Genomic DNA, 20006 nt, shown 5'->3' with positions numbered 1-20006 from the left:
GAGGAGGAGGAGGAGGAGGAGGAAAAGGGTGTGAGTGGTCGTTGTTGCAGTCCGCTGCAGTGCTCGAGCGAGCATGAGCTGGGTAGTCACCCAGCGTCAGCTTCACCTTGTTTTCCTTCGATCCCGGCGACAATTGCACTCGACGCCAGCCGCATGTCATTACATTCTCGAAAGACTCGAGAGATGCAAGGTAAAACACGAACGAGTCATAAAATCTGTTTTCATCGGAAGACCGGGTTTTGCTGTTGACGTTTTTTGGTCTGTTTCCTCTCCGCTCTTTTCTTGAATTGCTGTTGTTTATATGTGGCGGCGCGCGCGCTCCTCGGCCTTCACACACGCGCTTCGTGTGTTGCCGATATATTGACCACGCGATGATGACGGTCGCACTCCCTCTATACTTCCGCGCGCGCAGCTGCGCGCGCGCCCAAAAGGAGAGCCGATAGGATTTCTAAGTCAGGGACGCGTGGATTTTGGTAACACACTTTCCTTTCGGGATTTATCGATCCACTTCAATTGCTTGCCTTTTACTCAATGCGTTTGTAGATTTCAGAAAGAGAATTCTGGCAGTTCCTTTGCGCACCATAATTAATATAAAATTGGTGAATTTTTCTTTCTACTTGGTGAAACTGTCGATCGATCGTACGTATATGTAGGTCGTATCGATACTGCAGAAATTGCTTTCGTATGATATGAACGCTGTCACTCGAAAATTCAAAACTGCCAGCATTTTTTGCTTGCAGAACTATACAATCAATTACAAGTAGCTAATAGTTCAATTACAATTTCGGAATGTATATCCGATCTTTTATTATTTTTCAATCTCTATGCATGAATGAAGTGTGTATTTAGTATTGATTTTGATAAAGCTTTCTCGTTATGATAGGCTCATTCAAATTGCAGTAATCATTGTCGCTGACAAATTACATGCCTTCACCAATGCTACATTCTAGTTGAGAAGTAAAATGCAATTAAATTCTTAATTTAATTGAATATATTTTGATTTTAGTTTGATATTTGGGAAATAAAATTTATTGATGGATTAAAAATATTATTTATACGTATTTTTAATATTTCAGGATATTTATAAACTGACTTCACAATAAATTTATTTTATAATATTTAAATTAGAAATGAAGTTTGATAGACGACAAAATTTAACTGATGAACGATCGATTATAATCAAAATCACAAGAATCCGTCCAGTTAGAGTAAAAAACGTCGATTCCATTTCAGTTGGCATGCAAAAAGCTGTGGATGACATCACTAGATAACGTGTTTTCACCATCAAAGCCATTGTCACCAAAAATAATTCCCGTGGAAAGTAATTTTAAGAGACTCGATAAGAGATCGCACATTTATTCATCAACCGGATATTTGCTAGCCGTACAAGTATGTATTATCGTCTATCACTCGATTAACCATAACTGTTAATAAAGATTTTACTACTTTTATGTTAGTTTTTTGTTCTCTCATTTGGAGTAACTTCATATCAACATTATTGTGAAAAAGAACTTACGTTTATATATTTTTATGATTTTTTATCTCCCAATAATTTACTTAGTAGTACCATTTCACCTAGATCGTTACATTAAACTGTATTTATTAACCTAAATTGAAAAAAACCTAGAATATCGTAGAATTAAAACTTTTTCATAGCTTAATTGTGCCTCATCAAAATTTGTATTGCTGATGTAAATAAAAGTTCAATTACATTTTAGTATTTTTATATTTATGTATTAATTGGCCTACTATGTATAATCAATAGTCTATTTGATTTATTCTATTCGATCGATCGAAAACTTATTTGTATTTTTAGCATATTAACTATATTTTTAATACTAATTTTTTCCTGAAACCATCTTAGTGATAAATTTTATAAAAATTTAATCTACTTTAACTTTCATAATTATTTATTTAATACTTATATTGTAATACCGTAGTTTGCTTCAGTAAAATTATATATTTTACTTTCTAAATAAATATGTCTGTCACCAAAATTAGAATGGAACACGTCAAATTGATAAATTTTTTCGCCTCTATAGTAAAATGCATTACTGTAATTAGTTAATTATATTGATGAATTCATTTACTTAATCCTAAATAAAACTTGCAAAAATCTCGAACTAAAAATGTACATGTGTATATTATTTGGTAAAAAAATTAGTCTTTAAAATAAACACAAACCATGTATATAAATAAGCCGTAGTATACATTATATCTATATAAATAAGCAGGAGGGAAAATGTCAAAAATAAACCGAAACACTCAAGTATTAGCATAGCTAGATTATTCATCATAGATTACAACACAAGCCAATGAACTTCTTTACACGTGTCATACTTCACACAAAGCTTCCTGGTATTTCTTAATTAATGCTTCTTGCGTTTTTCCTACTAATATCTTTTATACATACACACGATATCTGCAGAATCCTCTTCTCGCGTTTAATCTTAAATATTTCCCATGTGTGTTTACGTTTTGCTCGTCACATTTTCGTGTTGTGCATGCGCGCGCAGAGAACGAGAGAGAGAGAGACCCAATAGTGTCAGAGTTTACTGTCTATAGTAGTAGTAAGAAACGAGAAGCTGGTGGGTACACGTCGTGTTTGTGTCGTGTCAGTAGTCCACTTTAGAGTGAATGGGGCCGTCGACACCGGTTCCTCTGTGCCTCTGATCATCATTGACATGATGCTCTGGGGCTATTTCAGTATTATCTGTAAGACTTTTCTCAGCCGTTGGTGGCTTAGCCGTGAGGTATTTGTTCTATAACTTTCTTATACTCTTATTACTCTTGGCTGCACTTCCTCTATTTTTTTAAACCTTAATTCATGCGTATAAGGGGGGGGGGGGGCACCAGAGAAAAAGAAATGTATTTTCCCATCCTTTTCGCGAAATAAAGGGTGAATGAAAAAGTCCTTTATCTAGTGTTTAGAAGGTAAAGTGCATGTTCTGATTTCTTTTTGGAAACATGGGAATAGTAGCTCTAATAGAAAAAATGTTTATCGAAGATACCGTAATATGATAACTTCTATACGGGTGATTTCTAAAAATTTTGATCTGCGATCGTCCAATGTTATTTTTAACCTTCGCAATCTTATGAAAAAAAATAATGTAAACATCATCTATTGAAAATCAAGATCAGCGAATAAAATTTTAGTGGGACCATTAAAAAAAACGAATAATCAAAAAACGTATAAACAAACACCAACAAAAAATGAAAATGGCTCCCCTACTCTGCGAACAGGTGATACCATTATTAAAATTAAAATTTATTTAATAAGATTCTGAGGGAAAATGTGAGAACTTGTTTTATAGGTTAGTGAAAGCCGGTTTCCTTATACGTGTCACATGATATTTCGTCTTTAGCAAGTAAAAAAAAATTCTAAAATATCATTATTGAAAAGCCCGTTTGGCAATACTATAGATATCTTATCTGTATAGTAGAATAATAATTCTGTTTCCGAGAAACGTCTATTGCAGAAACAGTACTAGTGTTTACGTTAGGATCGGATTATACGCCTCGTGTTGGCTTCTCTTAGGAATTTTCATTTTTTTACTCATAAATTATTCACCTACCTATATACGCTTATATAGATTCGATACTTTTTCGAAAATTTTCAATGTAATTAAAGAAGTCTTCATAAATGACGCATTCTGTAGCTTGAGCTGGCATGTAATTTTTGATTAGCTTTGGTTGGCATGATAAAAACTGTTCACGTGTTCTCAAAAAATATCAGATAGAACTAACGCGCTGATCGAATTATTACCTAAGATTTACATTAATAAGCTGTTTTGGTTGAGCTTGTGTAACGCTTGGTCAATGAATTCGAATATCACTAAATTTTTTTATTCGTATAGCAATTTGAAGACAATACACTATAAGTGAATAGCGTACAGGCAATCGATTTGAAAGTTTACGGTATTATCTTTGATTTGTTACCTTATCATGATTGCTACCATTTGTCTCATAAAATACTCTCATTTAGTCATTTTTGTCATCCAACAAATTAAACAGAATTTGTATATGTGATGATGTATATACTGTGCGTGTGTGTGTGTATGTGTGCGCGCGTGCGCGGGTATATGTGTGTGTTTGTGTATAACATGCGTAGTAAAAATGAGTGTTAGATATTGATTTGAAATAAATTATAGTAATATGTTAATTTATCAACATTAATAAAGATGAAGAAACTCGGCAGGAAATCGTCTAAAATCGTCTCAGAAAAATTGTAGAAAAATTGCACTTAATTAGTAAAGATAGCAAAATTCATTAATAACTTCACGTAATTCAGTTTTCATTAATGAAATAGTTCCAAAAGTTGATTATTCCCAGATCAGTAGAAACTGAATTAACATAGCGTTTTTATTCGTCTTTATATAAGTAAATGTGTTGAACCATTAGCAAAAATTATGTGCAATTTTTTTTATCTAATCAAATTATTATAATCATTAGTTAATCAAACAAATAAACAATATTTCTCAATGTAACGATATACACATCTGAAAAATCAATCGGTAACATAGATCTTCGTTTTTGTGGGATAATTATAATTATGGCAGGCTTTCTCGAGTCTATGTTATCTACTGATATTTATACACACATCGCTTTAATGAGAAATATTGATTTCTTTAACGACTAGTTTTAATGATAATTTCATTGCACAGAAGAAATGTACGTGAGTTTTGCTAACGATTTAACACATTCACTTCTATAAAATACAGAATTAAAACGCTACGCAAATTCTATTTCAATTGATCCGGGAGTATTCAGACTTTGAATTTCTTTTATTAACGAAAACTAAGCTGCGCGAAGTTATTGAGTTTTGCTATGCTCATGAATTCTTACTAATCATGCGCGTTTTTGTATAATTTTTCTGGATCGATGTTTTTCGATTCTCTATGAGTTCCTTTATCCCATTCATAATAACTATTAAATAGTCAGTTTATTTCATTTCTATTTTCTTCACAATACATAACTCATATTAATAAATAAGAGTAAATTATTTATTTTTATAACGTTAATCATAATTATAAATAATTATTTTATAATTGAAAATCACTATCCACATTACAGCTCTCAACGAGTTAAAAAATAAATTAGTAATATGGATTATTTTAATCAAATAGTTCTTGTTGTGCAATTAATGAACATATTTCATAAATAATTCATATAAAATTATTAATTTTTCACTGGAAAATTTAATATTTCATTCATATAAAAAGGAAAACAAAATGTAATAGTTTTTCTTTCGCAATAAAAACAACTGAAATCGTAAACTTCAACCGATGCTGGCAGTCTAATTCAAAATTCCCGCCAGGATAAATCGTTGCGTGTATATCCGGCTTGACTCGTGTAGACTCGTATACTTCCGCGCGTATTTCTCGATGTTTCCAGCCAATCCCATCGATCGCTTTCTGAGAGTGAGATAGCAATATATAGCTGTGTGTGATGATGGCTTGAGGGAAAGAGAGATAGAGCGAGTCCTAGAGCTCACTACACAGTACAGTTCCGCGTCACGACGCAGCATCAGTTTAGCTATTAGCTTAGGGACACGCATTAATCCAGAGCAACATACACATCGCAGTCCACAGATAGCGTGCATGTGCCTGTCGAGCTTTATTCGTACCAATAAAAACTAAAAGCAAATAGCCTTTGTAAATTAAGATTGCACGGTAGTTTATCAAAATAAAGCTGCTAATCAATCGGATACACGAGACCAGAAGCAGTAGGCGAATCACCGTAAGTGTTGCGTATCAGCTGGGTGTCGGCAGCGGTGTTACGTGCATTTCGTGTGTCATGTTGCTATGTACGATAAGAGTGAGTTTTGACGTTTGGTCTTTGTTTTTAATTAAGTTGCCTTAGGTTTTTACGCAGCAGATTTGCATTTGGAATTGATTTTATTTAGAATTATTGCATTGAGATATATACGCAAAGACGCGGCAACTTTACGTACAGTTGCATTTCTCCCATGCTGGTAGATTAGATACGCGGTGGAAGGTTTGTGACTGTCAATCTTTCCCGTGTGCGCAGTTGTTGCTTCGGAAAAAAGGCGCGCATCTTCGTTTCAGATTCGTTTTGCTATTCTCAGATACCTTTCAGCATCCTGCTAATCTTATTAGCAGGAATATTGTTTTAATTTGTCTGATTGATAATAGTATTTTTTGTTTCTGTGATTGTCTCTAAACAGTAAATATAATATTCACTTTTTTCAATAATGACGTGTATCTTACGCGATACTTTGATTTTAAATTGCAATAAACTGAAATAATTTCGTTACAATAGTAATTATTAACAGTAAGTGTTTGAACTTAAATTAGAAGCTTTTATAATTTTATTTGTTTTATATCTTATATAAAAAACTTTATGTCTTGATAAAAGTGTAAGACTAGTAATTGCGATAAAGTTTTTGTTGAGCCACTGCATATACGAGAGGTCATTAAGAATAGTTGTTATGATTATTAATAAAACTATAACTACTCGTAAACGTAAATACAGATCTTATCATTGAGTACAGTATTTGATGGTCATGAAACGGTTAGCAGACGAGCGTTACAATGAGATAGAAACAAAGATACAGAGCAGATATTCCAAAATGGCGGTCGAATCGTGAAAGTTCGTCTCGAGAGCAGAGTATACCTGCACGGTTTATCAGAGCATATTTAACTCAAGAATTTCGTTGATTTTCTGTTTGAGAGCGTGTATTTCACAAGAAACATGTATCGGTTATAGTTTTCGCTGATAAAAAGTTTCTTATTTTGCCAATCTCTAAGTGATTTGCATATTATATATAGTTACTACGGCTGGAGTTGACACATTTGCTGTCGTTCACATCTTTGCATTTCAAGGTCTTTATTCATCTATATCACAGATGTCTTTTCTTATGATTCCAACTTGAAATAAAAATTTTTTAATTTGTTTGGTACTTAGATTATTCAAATTTTTTGGACTTGTGATTTCATATTACTATACTTGGTGAAAGTGCTATCAAATAATGGGCTTATTCTTTATTATTAAGATACTTATTTACTTATTTTAAAAAATTTTAATGGGTTGGAATATTGTACAGCTGTGATGATTTCAATATTATGCTTTGTGTATAACCATTGGCTAAAAAGATACTCAAGCATTGCATGTTATGCCATATTCACATTTTTAATATAAAATTTGTAGTGGGAATAAATATTATTAATATATCATTTAAAGAAAATGATATACCTTGTACATACGTAAGCTTTAAAAAAAAATTAAAAAAAAATTAATAACTATTGTTTAAAATTATATTTTGCTTTAACTGACAAACTTCAAAATAATAATATAAATAAACAAGCAACTCAACATTAAATTCTTTATCACAAAACAAAGTTTATTAAGCTGAGGTGTAAAGTTTCTCTATGTATTTTTGTTGCCATACCTGCATCTTAATTGAAGTCATTTATAGTCTAAATAGTCACTCATCAATTTTTCTTTTCACCCTTGCATTTATCATCAACACCTATTGCAGAGTGTTTTGAGCAGATGTCCTCCTCATCTGCCTCAATACCACAAAGCAGTGTTGTACCACAGCAAGCTTCTTTATCGTCATTCACTTCATCCTCACGTTCTTGGATATCATCACTCTTCAATTTTGTTTGGGACCAAGTGAGTCTCTTCCGACTTGCTAACGTAAGTGAGGAGTGACTCCCTTATCTCATCATCATGCTCATCATATATTTATATTGATTTTGCAATATTTATTTTGATTTTATGGTCATTTGTATTGCAATCAGCGACAATTTTCAGCTGTTCATTTTCTTAGCTATCATTGAGTGTTTATTTCCAAATAAATAAGTTTCTAATGTGTAGTACACGAATACTTTTTCTAAAGCCTGCTATTATAATTTATTTTTAAGAAATGTTTGCATGTATAATTGATCTTAAATAACAGATGAGTGCTTTATAATAATTAGCATTCCTTTAATTTACAAATTTTACAGTTCGTTTATAGTAAGTTCTAATTTTATTTAAAAAATTGTCTCTAATTGATTTATTTTATATAGATGCCACGAAGCAGAAGACGTCACCGCTCGCGAAGCCATTCGCGGTCACATACACCAGCTTCTCCACAATATGACCACAAGCGGAGACGAGTTGATTACGACAGTCCACAGAGCAAAGGAACATACAGGTAAATTTACAATTTTCATGAAATGGTGATTCAAAAACATGTGCTCTCGGCAAATAGGAATCTGTATTACCTACTGTAAGATAAGTAGATATTGATCTAAGAAAATGTAAATTAATTATGTCATTTCAAATAAATTGTTATGTAACTTAAAATCATAGAGGACTTTAAGCTGTCATAGATAAAAAACTATAAATTGAATCAAATTAGGAAATGCATTTTATTATTAAAAACTACACAAAACCTAGCATTTGAACAATGAATAATGTGCTATCAATTTATTTTTCTATATTGCAGTAGTGTGATTCAGATTTCTACTTCGATATTTATATTTAATAAGAAACTATTTATATTTATAAATGTTGATTATTGTTTTTATGTGTCACTGAATTTATCTCATCTGAACTGTTATTTCGTATAAGCAAATCCAACAAATAAAAAATTAATTCAGAAAAAAGCATCCTAAACATCAATCGAAAAAATTAAGTCATAAGAATGGCCGTTAATCTTTTCCTTTCGAATGTTACGATCTAGAAGAAAATAGCAATTAAGAGGCTAGTTCTACAATAATCTATTAGCAACACAATATGACAATATTTTGATATAAGCACGTAATTTAATGTAAAAAATATTTACGTAAACTTTGGTGACGTAAGCTCACAAAAAAAGTCAGAAGTTTCCGAGATAATTGCTAGTAGCTAGTAATAATTCATGAGGGCTACAATCTATAAAGTTTCAGATAAGATTCGCCTATGTAGGAAGCGACAGGCTAGTCTCTTACTACAATTTTGCCGTGACTGCGGAGGATTGACTTTCTTTATATACACACGCCTATGTGTAGTGCGCATTACCCTGTTGGGCAGTGTTATTACGAAAATGAGTTTGCCTTTTTTTACACGCACATGATTATTCATAATGGGCGTGTGTATTGTATGCTAAAAGGGGTAAACATTTTTCTTTCTTTTTTAATGTTTAAAATGGCGAGAGTGTGTGTACATCAATTGATCAGTAGTTTGCATGTATTGATGAGATCCATCGTTGCAAGGAGAGGGACAAATTTAATTTGATAAGTTTTAATAACTTTTCTTACGGATAGTAAAATGGCCAAATTGCATGTCTACTCAGATGATCTTGGCAAAATATGCATGACGCAGAAAGGTATATTTGCTCAGCCATGAAATGTGCTATTATTCATGGTTCCTTTATGATCGGTCGTCAATTCAATATTGTTTACATCCTCTCAACTAACTTATACTCGAAAGCAAAGACGTCGCTATCCAACTTATTCAAATGTTAATAAACAGACACTCACGCATGCAAGTATATACGGAGGCGTATCACTGAAAAACCACGAACGTTGCAAATCAGCAGTACACTCGACAAAAGAATGTCTTATTTTGGCACGCGTCGTCCTACTCCCTCTTTTTTTTTTCATTAGAGCTTGCTATCCCTCCTCTTTTCGCCGATCGAGCGTCGTCTCCCACCGCGCGCGCCGCGACGACGTTGTAGCGCGTACACATCATTCAATATCCTCGAGCTGTGGTGGTTACCACACAGTCGCTCGCCCGGCGTGCTGCTCGTAAGAGCAACCACCTTTTTTTTTCACGTACAAGAGTTAGTGTGTACAAAAGGCAAAGAAAAGGTTTGGACATTTGTTTTATTTCTCTAACTCCGGGAGAATTTTGAATTTTCGTTTCATGCAATCGTAGAGCAGAGCCTTGCCGGACGACGTTTGCAAATTCTTTATGTTACGTGCGCCAAGGTAGTAACTAAGATTCTACGGTCTTGTTTAAAATTTTATTTTTCCCAGTCATACGCTCTCGAGTACGTTTATTTCTCTACAAATAACACGGACCGAACATCGAGTTGCGCGATTCTGTGGTTTTCGCATAGACGCGTGTGCTACCGCGAGGAATTGAATTCGCCTGGAATTCAAGCTCGGAGAGGCTTGTTTTGAATAAAAACACTGGAAAAAGCTAGCGCGAGCGTTCACGGCCTACAGCATAATTATCCATTCGTTGCATCGCGCGCGCTGTTTATTTTTAAAAGCGAAGCGCGGGAGTTCCAGAAGACAAGCGTTTACCATTTTGGTGCGGCGCGTTTCAAGCAGCTCCTTTTCCAGTCGCAACTTTGTCGAGTACGCAAACCCGAAATTCTCCCACGCACTCGCAGAGTGCAGAGTTAGTGCGGATAGCGCGCCAGAAGTAGAGAAGATTCGTCTGGATGATGCGCCGTCTGTGTTGGAACAGCGAATGTGCAGCGAGTAGTACGCCGAGTAGGCAGCAGTGGTGCGGCGGCGATTTCACTCAGCGGCGAGTTTAAGAGTGCTATCATGCCTGCTCTGGCTGTCTTTCTACTGCAGAGGTACTACTACATATTCATGATCGTTCAGGGTGCCACGAAAATATGCTCGAGCTTAGATGGCCGCGACGCAGGCAGAGTGTGTTGTGTTCGCTAACACCTTAGCCGCGCGAGAGCGATGCACAAATACGGCAACGCGATCGTGCGCATGAAAACCATTTCCACGCGTCTAATGCGTAAGAGCCATTTCGTTTATCAGACGACTATATTTCAATGCGTAATTGAGTCGCGCGCGCCTAAGGCATTCGCAAAAACAACGTAGCTGTCTTTTCATTCCCGATAAATCACGAGGTGCATTAGGAGGAGCGTGGGAAAGTGCGAAGCGGTCGGGAGGACCCTCCTCCCGAAAAGTTCAATTGTATCCGCGCGACAGCTGGAATCTCTCCAAGTCGTTCACTGCGCATCCATGGCTTTGCGCACATGCATATTGAAAGAGAAGAAGAGCACAAGTTCGTCCTTTGGAGGAGAGTCGCGAGGTCGCGCGCCACGCTCGTCCAACGGAATTTTTTTCCCTCCCTCTTTGTGCACCTTCTGCCGGAAGTTCCCCATTCGCGAAAGAGCTTCTCTTGTCTCGCGCTTACTCGTTGCTTTTTTTTTCTTTTCCGAAAGACGCTAACCAGCTGCAATTCAGCGCTTGTACTGCTGCTCGTTGACAGTCAATTCACGCGCACGCGACGGCTGATTCGTTATAATGCTAGGAATTCCTTTGTTGCCCACTCCGCAACCCTTAATTAACAATGGCACGTTTCGTTATTTCTTTTATCATTGCTGTAGCTTTCAATTCGGAGAAATGTTTTTTAATGGCTTTCGATTGTCAGCCAGCGGCAGGTCAATCGGCTTTCAATTTGTATTAGTCGTCAAACAAAGTCGTCAAGCTCGTTTCGCAGCAAAAAGCACGTCTTTCTCTTTTCTCTTAGTTGGAATACGTTGAAAATCGACGAGCTCTCGATTTATAGCTGAACGATTCACCGTTCGGCTGGCAGTCGCGTGCCTCGAAATGAAACGCTCGCGACGCTGGGCAGCGCAGCTCATTGGAGCCACGGCGTGCTCGCGGCGAAGCCCCGGCGAAGGGTGCAATAAGTTGCCGTTGCGGGCTTGACCTCCATTCGGTTTTGTGCTGTGTCGCCTAGAGACACTCTCCCTCGTTAGATTTTCTCTCGCTCCCTCCGTTCCAAGGCCTTCTGGACCCGGTCCAACGACTGCTCTGCCAGAATCGGTCCTTTTTTTTCCTTTCGCTCCGCTGTGGCCGCAAATTGTCGTTATTTTTCACTTTCTCGACAGACGGAACGGAAAGTTTACCGACTCGCCTTGAACCTTCGCATCTTCTCACGGATGCGCCACGCGGATGCCTAATTTGTCGATTGCAAAAGGAGCGAGGCAAGTGCAAGGTTAGAATTCAGAGCAGACTCCGGCTGTGAGTCATGCCTTCGGGGAATTTTAATTATGCGGCTTCGCGCGGTTTATTTCTTTGCCGGATGGCTGCGGCCGCCTCGCTCCGTTCGTGCGCGTGGTGCGCGCGCCACCGAACGACTATACGGCCAATTCGCGCGTATATAGCACCTGCGCGTCGGCGCTTCTCTTCGCAAGCTCCGTCGCAATTATGGTACGTTGACAACTGCTTGTTGTTTCGCGCCCGAACGGACAGCGCTAAGTTGCTCGGCGACCTGTTCTCGCGACTCGCGCCTGCTTGCTTCGGGTAGGTGCAATTGTGAAACTGCTCTTGTCGAAAGTCCAATGTGTTATGAAGTGCGCCGCTGATCGAAATTCATTGTGTTACGCTCGAAGAAAATCTAATCTGCCGATTCGGGAAAAATTGAGCTGGAGCGCGTCATTTCCCGCTGATTCACCTCCTGAAATCTGGACCGACTTGGAAATCCGCTTGTTTGTTTTTTCTTCTTCTGCTCTTTGTCGCGCGAGTCAGCTTGATGTAAAACACATCCGGAAGCTCCAACTCGCGTGCAACTTTTCAAATGGACAACTGAAAACGTCCGAGTTATCCTGTCTCTCTTTCGAGAAGGTCAAGGGGACTATGTGCGCCAACAGTTTTTCCATCTATCGGCGAAAGAATCCAAGAAGTCAGCTTTCCATTCATCGAAAATAGGAACGTCGGCACATGCAAAACTCATTAGGAGATCAGCTGCACGTACAGTTTTTTTCACGTTATGTCGCAATGCGGCGTATATTGCCACGCGACGATCAATCGACACTGGAATCTCTTCAAACACAGACACACACGCATACAGCAAATAAAGCCTCAATGCGGGAGGTCGTTAGCATCTGCCTCTCTCGCTTTGTGAATTGGACGCATTGTTTTCCGCTGTTGAGCTTGTTACACTCGATTTTTATTTTTGTCGTTCTCGCTCCCTCTGATATTCTTCGCTTTTTTTTTCTTTGTTGTGCTAGGAAAAGTTTTGTCGCAAATTTCAACGTTTCATTAATTCTCAATCTGAAATACAGTTAAAGTTCATTGTACGCCAGCAGCCGACTGGAGCGTGGATATCATTAGCTCAGGATCGATAACTGCTGTAGAACGTCGACTGCTCTGACCCCGAAATCAACGTTACATTTTTTGTTAATGTTCGAAAGTTTGCATGGAACAGCAGTGAGTTCCGCTGAACACTGTTCTCGAATGGTCGTCTCAGTGACACAATTACAGAACAATGAAACTGCTACCGAAACGCCCAGTGCAATAAAAATCGAATGTGCATTCCCAATGAAAATGGTATATAAAATTGTGCGTGTATTAATTCGAAAGCTCCCACGCGTGCAGTCAGATGAGATAAATGCAGCAGCAAAACTCACATTGCGAGGATTGCGAACCGTAAATTTTTATCCGTGTCGTCGAACGGTATTTGAGAAAAATGTCGAGCGAACGATAATTCATGCACGATCATCCGAGAAGACAACTAATTTGAAACGAATGGCTCTTTTTCTCTCAACAGTGGCGAGAGGGTCTTACGTTCCCGTCAGCACGAGCGGGGCACGTCTCAGGAGCGCCGTTACAAGCGCTCGCACCGTAGGTCGCCGTCTTCGTCACGCCAGCATCATAACACCACGTCGTTCCATGCGGTGGTACGCGAACGCGAAAGGGAGCGCGATCGTCAGGAAGCCGCCACGGCGGCAACCTCAGCGGCACTCGCGGCGAACCATTCGACTCATCCACCGATGTCAACGGCAACCGACAAGACAGCGTCATCGACAACGTCGTCGTCATCTTCGAAGCGCAACAAGGCACACCGCCATCGCTCGACCGCCACGCCACCGCCATCCAATCACGAGCGACACCGACATCGTTCACACTCTAAGAGTCAGGTGAGTTTTCACATGCGACGAAATTGGCCGACGTTCCGACGGACCTTGTGGTCCTCCTCTTTTTTTTTCTTACCCTTTTCCTTCTTTTTCTTCTTCTTACTGTATGCTGTTTCATAAATACACTTTGCACTCGATGAACGGCTTTGAAATGTGTGTTTCGATGACTTTGACGTTTGCGTTCTTTGCTCATTCTTTTTCAAAACTAAAGAATAGTTTTGCTCTCGAGTACAAGAATTTCAAACAATTGTAATATAAACTACGACAAAAGAAATGACAGAAAGCAAGTGAAAAAATAAGACACTAATCACCGAGAAACAAGAGGTCTGAGATCGTGAGAAAACAAAGAAAGACGTCGTAATCTTACAACCAAAACCGTTCGGTTCGTCGTCATTCACACCATCGTCGTGAATGAAATTAACTGCACTTTTTTCCTTTACATAAACAGATCAACGCGTGAGTTCAGCACGCGACTGTTAAATACCAAATTCGATCGGGAGAAAAAAATGTGAGTCAGTTCGACTCCAAGACAACGCTTACGCAAGAGCACCGTTGATAAAAAGTCGTCGAAATCGCACTTCTGACAAAACCGTTTGCAACTTTTCACACATGCACCCTCGGAAAAATCATCATCCTCGAAGAATTCGCAAAACTTGCCCCTGGCGCGTCTTTGTTGACATGTGGGCCCTTTTGTGTGCGCGCGCTGGCTGCAGCGGAGCAACTTTCCTTTTTCGAAAATCCCGATCTGCCGCGCGCTTTGTTCGAGGACTTCCGCTTGCGCTTGACTCACTGCAGCAACGCAGTCCGCGCGCGTCAAGTCGATTTTCTCTCTCTTTCTCTCTCCCATTCTTTCTTTAAGCCGCGAAGTAGTAGTAGCAGCAACAACTCGAACTCGCGGCAACAGTCTCTCGCGACGACTCACAACAGTTCGACATGAAGTGGCGAGCGTTCGTCAGACTCGACGTCTTCTACCATGAGGTGAGTGAACGCGACGCGGTTAATTAAACCTTGCAGTTTTATATTGTCGTCAAAGGCTGTATGTCGTGGCAAAACGAACTGCGTGACCGAGCGAGTTTTTTTCATTTCCTTCGAAATTATTATGTTGTACTTTCAAGTGACATGTGAGTTAAAGACATGTTAGATGAACAATGCGGTATTTACCTATTTGTGCAAACAGAAATTGTAATAAGTGGATGCATTGTTAATGTGCTCTTATATTAACACTATTCGATAACAACGGTTGTGATGACAATCGTCAATCCATCATTTTGCAATAGTTGACAGTTTATTAATAACTTTAAATTTATTATTAAAAAATGCAGTGGTATCCGACATGTCTTTAATTTCTATTCATCTATTTTTCTAAATGGTACGCGAATCCACAACATTATTCTTTCAAAAATATCAAGTCAATAGTACGGTTTTTTTTGTGCAATTAATTTAACACAATCGAGGCTCGTTAGCACTACTATCAAAGCTATACAATTCATAACTAACAAAAATAGTCAAATATCGAATTACCGTAAAACGTTCGCAATTATCTCCTAAATAAATTCGATTATATCCTCAAATTACTCGCCCTAAAAAATCTTCATAATACAAGGCAAATCGATTACCCGATGGAAAGAAAAACCACGTAGTGAGCAATTTCATCCTCGTTTTCCGAAGAAAAAAAATAAATAATAAAACGACGTTGATAATCTCATTTGTCGTTCTGCGCGCTTGGAAGCCTTGACTCTGCGCCCATTTCTACGCGGGTTCGACATCCTGAAACTCGTGCGTTTTTTCGCAACGACCTGCGCGCGCGCGTTTTTCTTTTCGGCATCACTTGATTTACCCGTGCAGTTGTAACGAACAAGAGCAAAAGAATAAAGTCGGCGTTAAATGGTCCCGCGTGTAATGCATGAACTCAGTCGATCGAACAGAGGCGCACGCGCACGGATGAAAGCCGATCGAACGAGCGATGTAAAGCGTAGCGAAGGTTCCGCATTGAAAAACGGAAAAAGGCGTACATGCAGAGTATTAGTTATCTATGGGTCAGTAGCATAACGAGTGCCATGACACCGGACGAGGATATGTTTTCAGTGCAAGATAGTATAATGAAAACATTTCCCCCTGCGGTAAAGTGGCACTCATTTCGCTGCTGATGCTTAATAAATTTTTTGCTTCTAACAAGGCCGTATGAGAGTTTTGCATGCAGAGAACAGTCGGTCGGTAAATGAATCATATACGGCACAACTATTCACAGATAGTAATATATTGAGTATAATACGTAACATTTTTGTTTTTCAAATTTTACATCTAAAATGTTATTTTCTTCAGTTCCACTATCACTTTCATCACTAATTACCCCATAATCACGATTATCGGCTGAATTTATTTTGTAAGTATAATATAAATCTGTACAAAATACGGCAACGTATACAAAGAACACTGAAGAATAATATCTACCGGTACAGATCTGCGCTGCCGTCAACACTTTGACACTTGACGCGTCGAAGTAAAACTACCATTTATTTAGTTAACTTACGCTCCATGAATGAATGAATCCCTTTTCCTGCCTCCTCGACTGTAATAGTGCTATTACACTATTCAGGAACTGCTCGCGGGTATGGGATCCATTTACCGATTGAGTGTCCTCTGCATGAAAAACCCGAATATACGGCCACCTGAAGTGAAAAATGTCCTTTCAAGCGAACCATACATTAGATAATCATAGTTAGTCGTTTCGTCATCGCGCGATTTTTCTCTTTCTCTCTCTCTTTCTTTCGCCCGACTTTTACCCACGTACGAGAACAATGCGAGGGCGATTCCTACCTCGCTACACACCAATGTCTTAATTAGGTGGCTTCGCTCGCGAGAGTTTTCGACGTTGAATTGACAAATGAGTTCTGTCCTCTCGATTAAAACGAGTTTTCGATCTTGATGTGCGTGACAAGGAGGTCATTCATATTTATGAAACCGGAGGGGAAAAAGATTTGCGCGTGGTTCTTGTTGGACGTAGCAGAGAACTTCTCAGAAATCGGTACTAGATAGTTGAATGGATGCCAAGATCGCCGCCTGGATTACGAAGAGGACAACGGATTTTCAATATACATCTTGGGCGTATGCGCGTTACGATCTCCGCTCGAGATGTACGCGACGCCCTATGCGTGCGCAAAACTAATCAATGGCAACGTTACCAAGTTCGCTTTTGAAATTCCCCGATGAAAGCTCCACCGGGAATAAACACAGTCGGATGAATCATGCGAGCGGGAAAAGCTCTCTCACGATTCCTCTCTCGTTTCGTGCGCATGCGGTTGCGAGAAGGTCAGAAGCTACTCGTTACGGCTGATAAAAAGCGTCGTGGCGTTTTCAAGATTTACGATTTGAACCGACGAGATAAGCACAATCGAAGGCGCGCGATTGCGGAACACAGGCTATCTCAATATAGTGCCGCGTTTTCTAATAAAAAAAATTAATAAATAAATAAGTGAAAAAATAAAAAAAATAAAAACGCATCCGGAGGCGAGGCTCACCGTCGTGGTTTATATTAAACCCGAAAGGAAACCTGCCGATGAGAAGCCGCAACATAGAATCTCGCATCGAAAGAGAGAGAAAGAGAGATAGAGAGCTTTTACCCAGTATAAACTCAGAGACTCAGACAGAGAGGAGGCCTTCTCATCTGGTGCGGTGGCGGTGTGTGGAACTCGGCGGCTCGGCTGCTGCTGCTGCTGCTGCTGCTGCTGCTGTTGCTGCTGCTACTGCTGCTGCTATTTTGGATCGCGCGCTCTCCGAAACTCGCGCGCGCAAGCGAGTGCAGTACAAACTCGGCGTGGTCGTACACCGCCGCCGTGTCACGCAGTTGATCATCGCTTCCTCGCTATTCGAAATGTCGTCGTTCGGCGAGCGCAAACGTCTGCTACAGCACCACGAGGTACGCGGTGGCTGGTGGCCGCCGGATCACCAGCAGAGTCAGCAACAGCACCAGCGCTGGCCACCGCCGTGGCCGCCGGACGGGTCGGACGGCGACGTTGTAGTGAAGCCAACGATGGTCTTTATCACGGAGAAACCACCACCGCCGCTAAGACAGCGATGCCAAGTGCAGATGCAGATCGCTCGACACCAATCTACTATTGCTACTGCTGCTGCTATTACTACTACTACTACTACTTCTACTGCTACTACTACTACTACTACTACTACTGAGGTTCGACACACTCACACGCACACGCGACAAACGATCGGATGATTTAATTTATTTTACGTTATGTAATCGAGATACGAGCACAACGGAGGGCAAAAGAAAAAAAAATGTTGCCACGCTGATATTACGTGATATTCAGCGCGGCGGTGGCTTACTTCTCACGGGCTGTCGTGTGTACTCCTCGAACCGACTATTAATAAAGCACACGCGTCCGAATATCATAAACACGCGCCGACTGTCGCAAATGTCCAGTCCTCAGCGCAAATTCCTTTGCTGGCCACTAACAGCCCCGAGACATGCGTGTTGTTATCTGCAATGTGTGTTAACCAAACAAACAAGCGCACGCCGCTCGCGCGATCAGGCGCAAGGCGACTTTTGACCTGCAGCGAGGCAGAGGCAGCGCGCCGGCCGATATCCTCGTGCTCCCTACCGCGTCTGCGTAACCTCGTTTTTCCTACGCGAGCTGTTGCTCGCGCATGCGTCGCGCGCCTGAGGCAGCCGACGACCGGGAAAAGGCTCCCTCTGTGCGCTTCGCGAGAGCTCCGCGCTTGCGATTATTTCGAAATGGAACGCGCGGAGTCGCCTCACTCGAGTATTCTCTCTCTCTCTCGTTTTTTTTTCCTTCGGAGGGAAGTCGCTTGCGCGGGATATTTGGCACCGGAGCCCACGAGCCCACGCGGCGAGCATTGGAGTTTTGCCTTTGCAATGTAAATATTGGCAAGAGCTCGCGGCGTTTACGTAACGCGCAGAGCCGTGATTCGCGGCAGCGTCGAGGGCTTCTTGGCTGTCGTGGAAAGCCTTCGCCAGTCTGGGCGAGATGCGAGTGGAAGCTCGGCTAAGGTCGAAGCATCTCGCCGGCGAGGGAAGTCGGCGTTTGGAAAGCACAGCAGGGGCCGCGCGCCAATGCCGCCGTTCGATCGTCGAACCGAGCGAAGGTGTTCGGTCGGCCGTTTCGTCAGCGGCCTTCTCGCGAACTAGTTCGGCGATCGACCTAATAACGATTTTTAATAATAAACGTTCTCGCTGCCCACGCGCCCCGCCCTCCTCTCGGCGCCGATTTACTCGCGATCGGGTGCAAGCCAACAGCGAAGTCATTATAACGCGCAAGCATTGCGCCGCGTCTCAAGTTTTGTATAAATAAAGCTCCTCTCTCTCTCTCTCTCTCACTCAGCGCGCGCAAGTGAATCATCATTTTTGTTTTCCGGGAGGGACGGCGATGTCAAAACTCGCGCGTGATATCGAGAAAAGTGCGTCGATTGATCAAGCGCCCGACATGATGTAGGCCGTTTGCCGCGAATTCGAACGCGAGTCGGCTTTTGCGTTCGCCGACCGACGCGCGCGTACTGGCAGAAGCTCCCAACGTCGCTATCGTATTTCACGGTGAATGCTTTGTGTTTTCCTTGCTTATTATTATTATTATTTTTCGTGCGTAGATCTTTTCTGTGCAATCTTGTGAAAAGTCTCATCTCAGAAACATAGGCACGTGGATTTTCACGATATAGAACGGGCAAATGAATACGCGTTGAAAAAATAAAAGAGAAAAAATCGCTCACCCGAAGCGCGCGGCTGCCCGTTTCCCGCGGTCTTTCCAGCGAGCCAATGTAGCTTTTTCAAGTTCAGAGGTACGACGACGAAATATTTTGGCCGTGATTCTTGCCGTTTACGCGGAAAAACAGCAGCTCTGAAGACGCGCGTGCGCGCATGCATGCATGCATGCGGTGACCTTGCGCATCCAAAATTCCGGACAAAAGAAAAGCCTGCGACGAAACCTCTCCCTCTATCGCGTCCTCGCGTAGTATCTATCTCCGAACGGATGGTTTAGAATACACACGAGCACATAGCGTAGCCAAGATCTCTCACGAGTACACGCACACGCGAGTCCACAGCGGAGGATTGTATTTTTAGTATCAGTCGCGCTGTGTGTACGTGTGAGTGCGCGCGCTTGAGAGGCTATTTGGCGGGTTGCACGAGCGTCGCTCGTCGTCGTGG

The 20006-nt window shown here is 40.6% G+C and overlaps 1 protein-coding gene across 1 annotated transcript; it reads left to right on the top strand.

The window, feature by feature from the left end:
• Positions 1-33: 33 nt before the first annotated feature.
• LOC131669002 (serine/arginine repetitive matrix protein 1-like) lies at positions 34-19030 on the top strand. Its single transcript, XM_058943532.1, has 5 exons — positions 34-190; positions 1234-1389; positions 8037-8164; positions 13465-13834; positions 18679-19030. The coding sequence occupies exons 1-5, from the start codon at positions 74-76 to the stop codon at positions 18757-18759; spliced, it is 852 nt and encodes a 283-aa protein (XP_058799515.1). The 5' UTR covers positions 34-73; the 3' UTR covers positions 18760-19030.
• Positions 19031-20006: the final 976 nt, after the last annotated feature.

Source organism: Phymastichus coffea, unplaced genomic scaffold (genome assembly GCF_024137745.1).
Source record: "Phymastichus coffea isolate CEN01 unplaced genomic scaffold, Cenicafe_Pcof_1.1 PCOF00085, whole genome shotgun sequence".
Classification (NCBI taxonomy): Eukaryota; Metazoa; Arthropoda; class Insecta; order Hymenoptera; family Eulophidae; genus Phymastichus; species Phymastichus coffea.
This window is presented reverse-complemented; position numbering and strand designations above follow the sequence as displayed.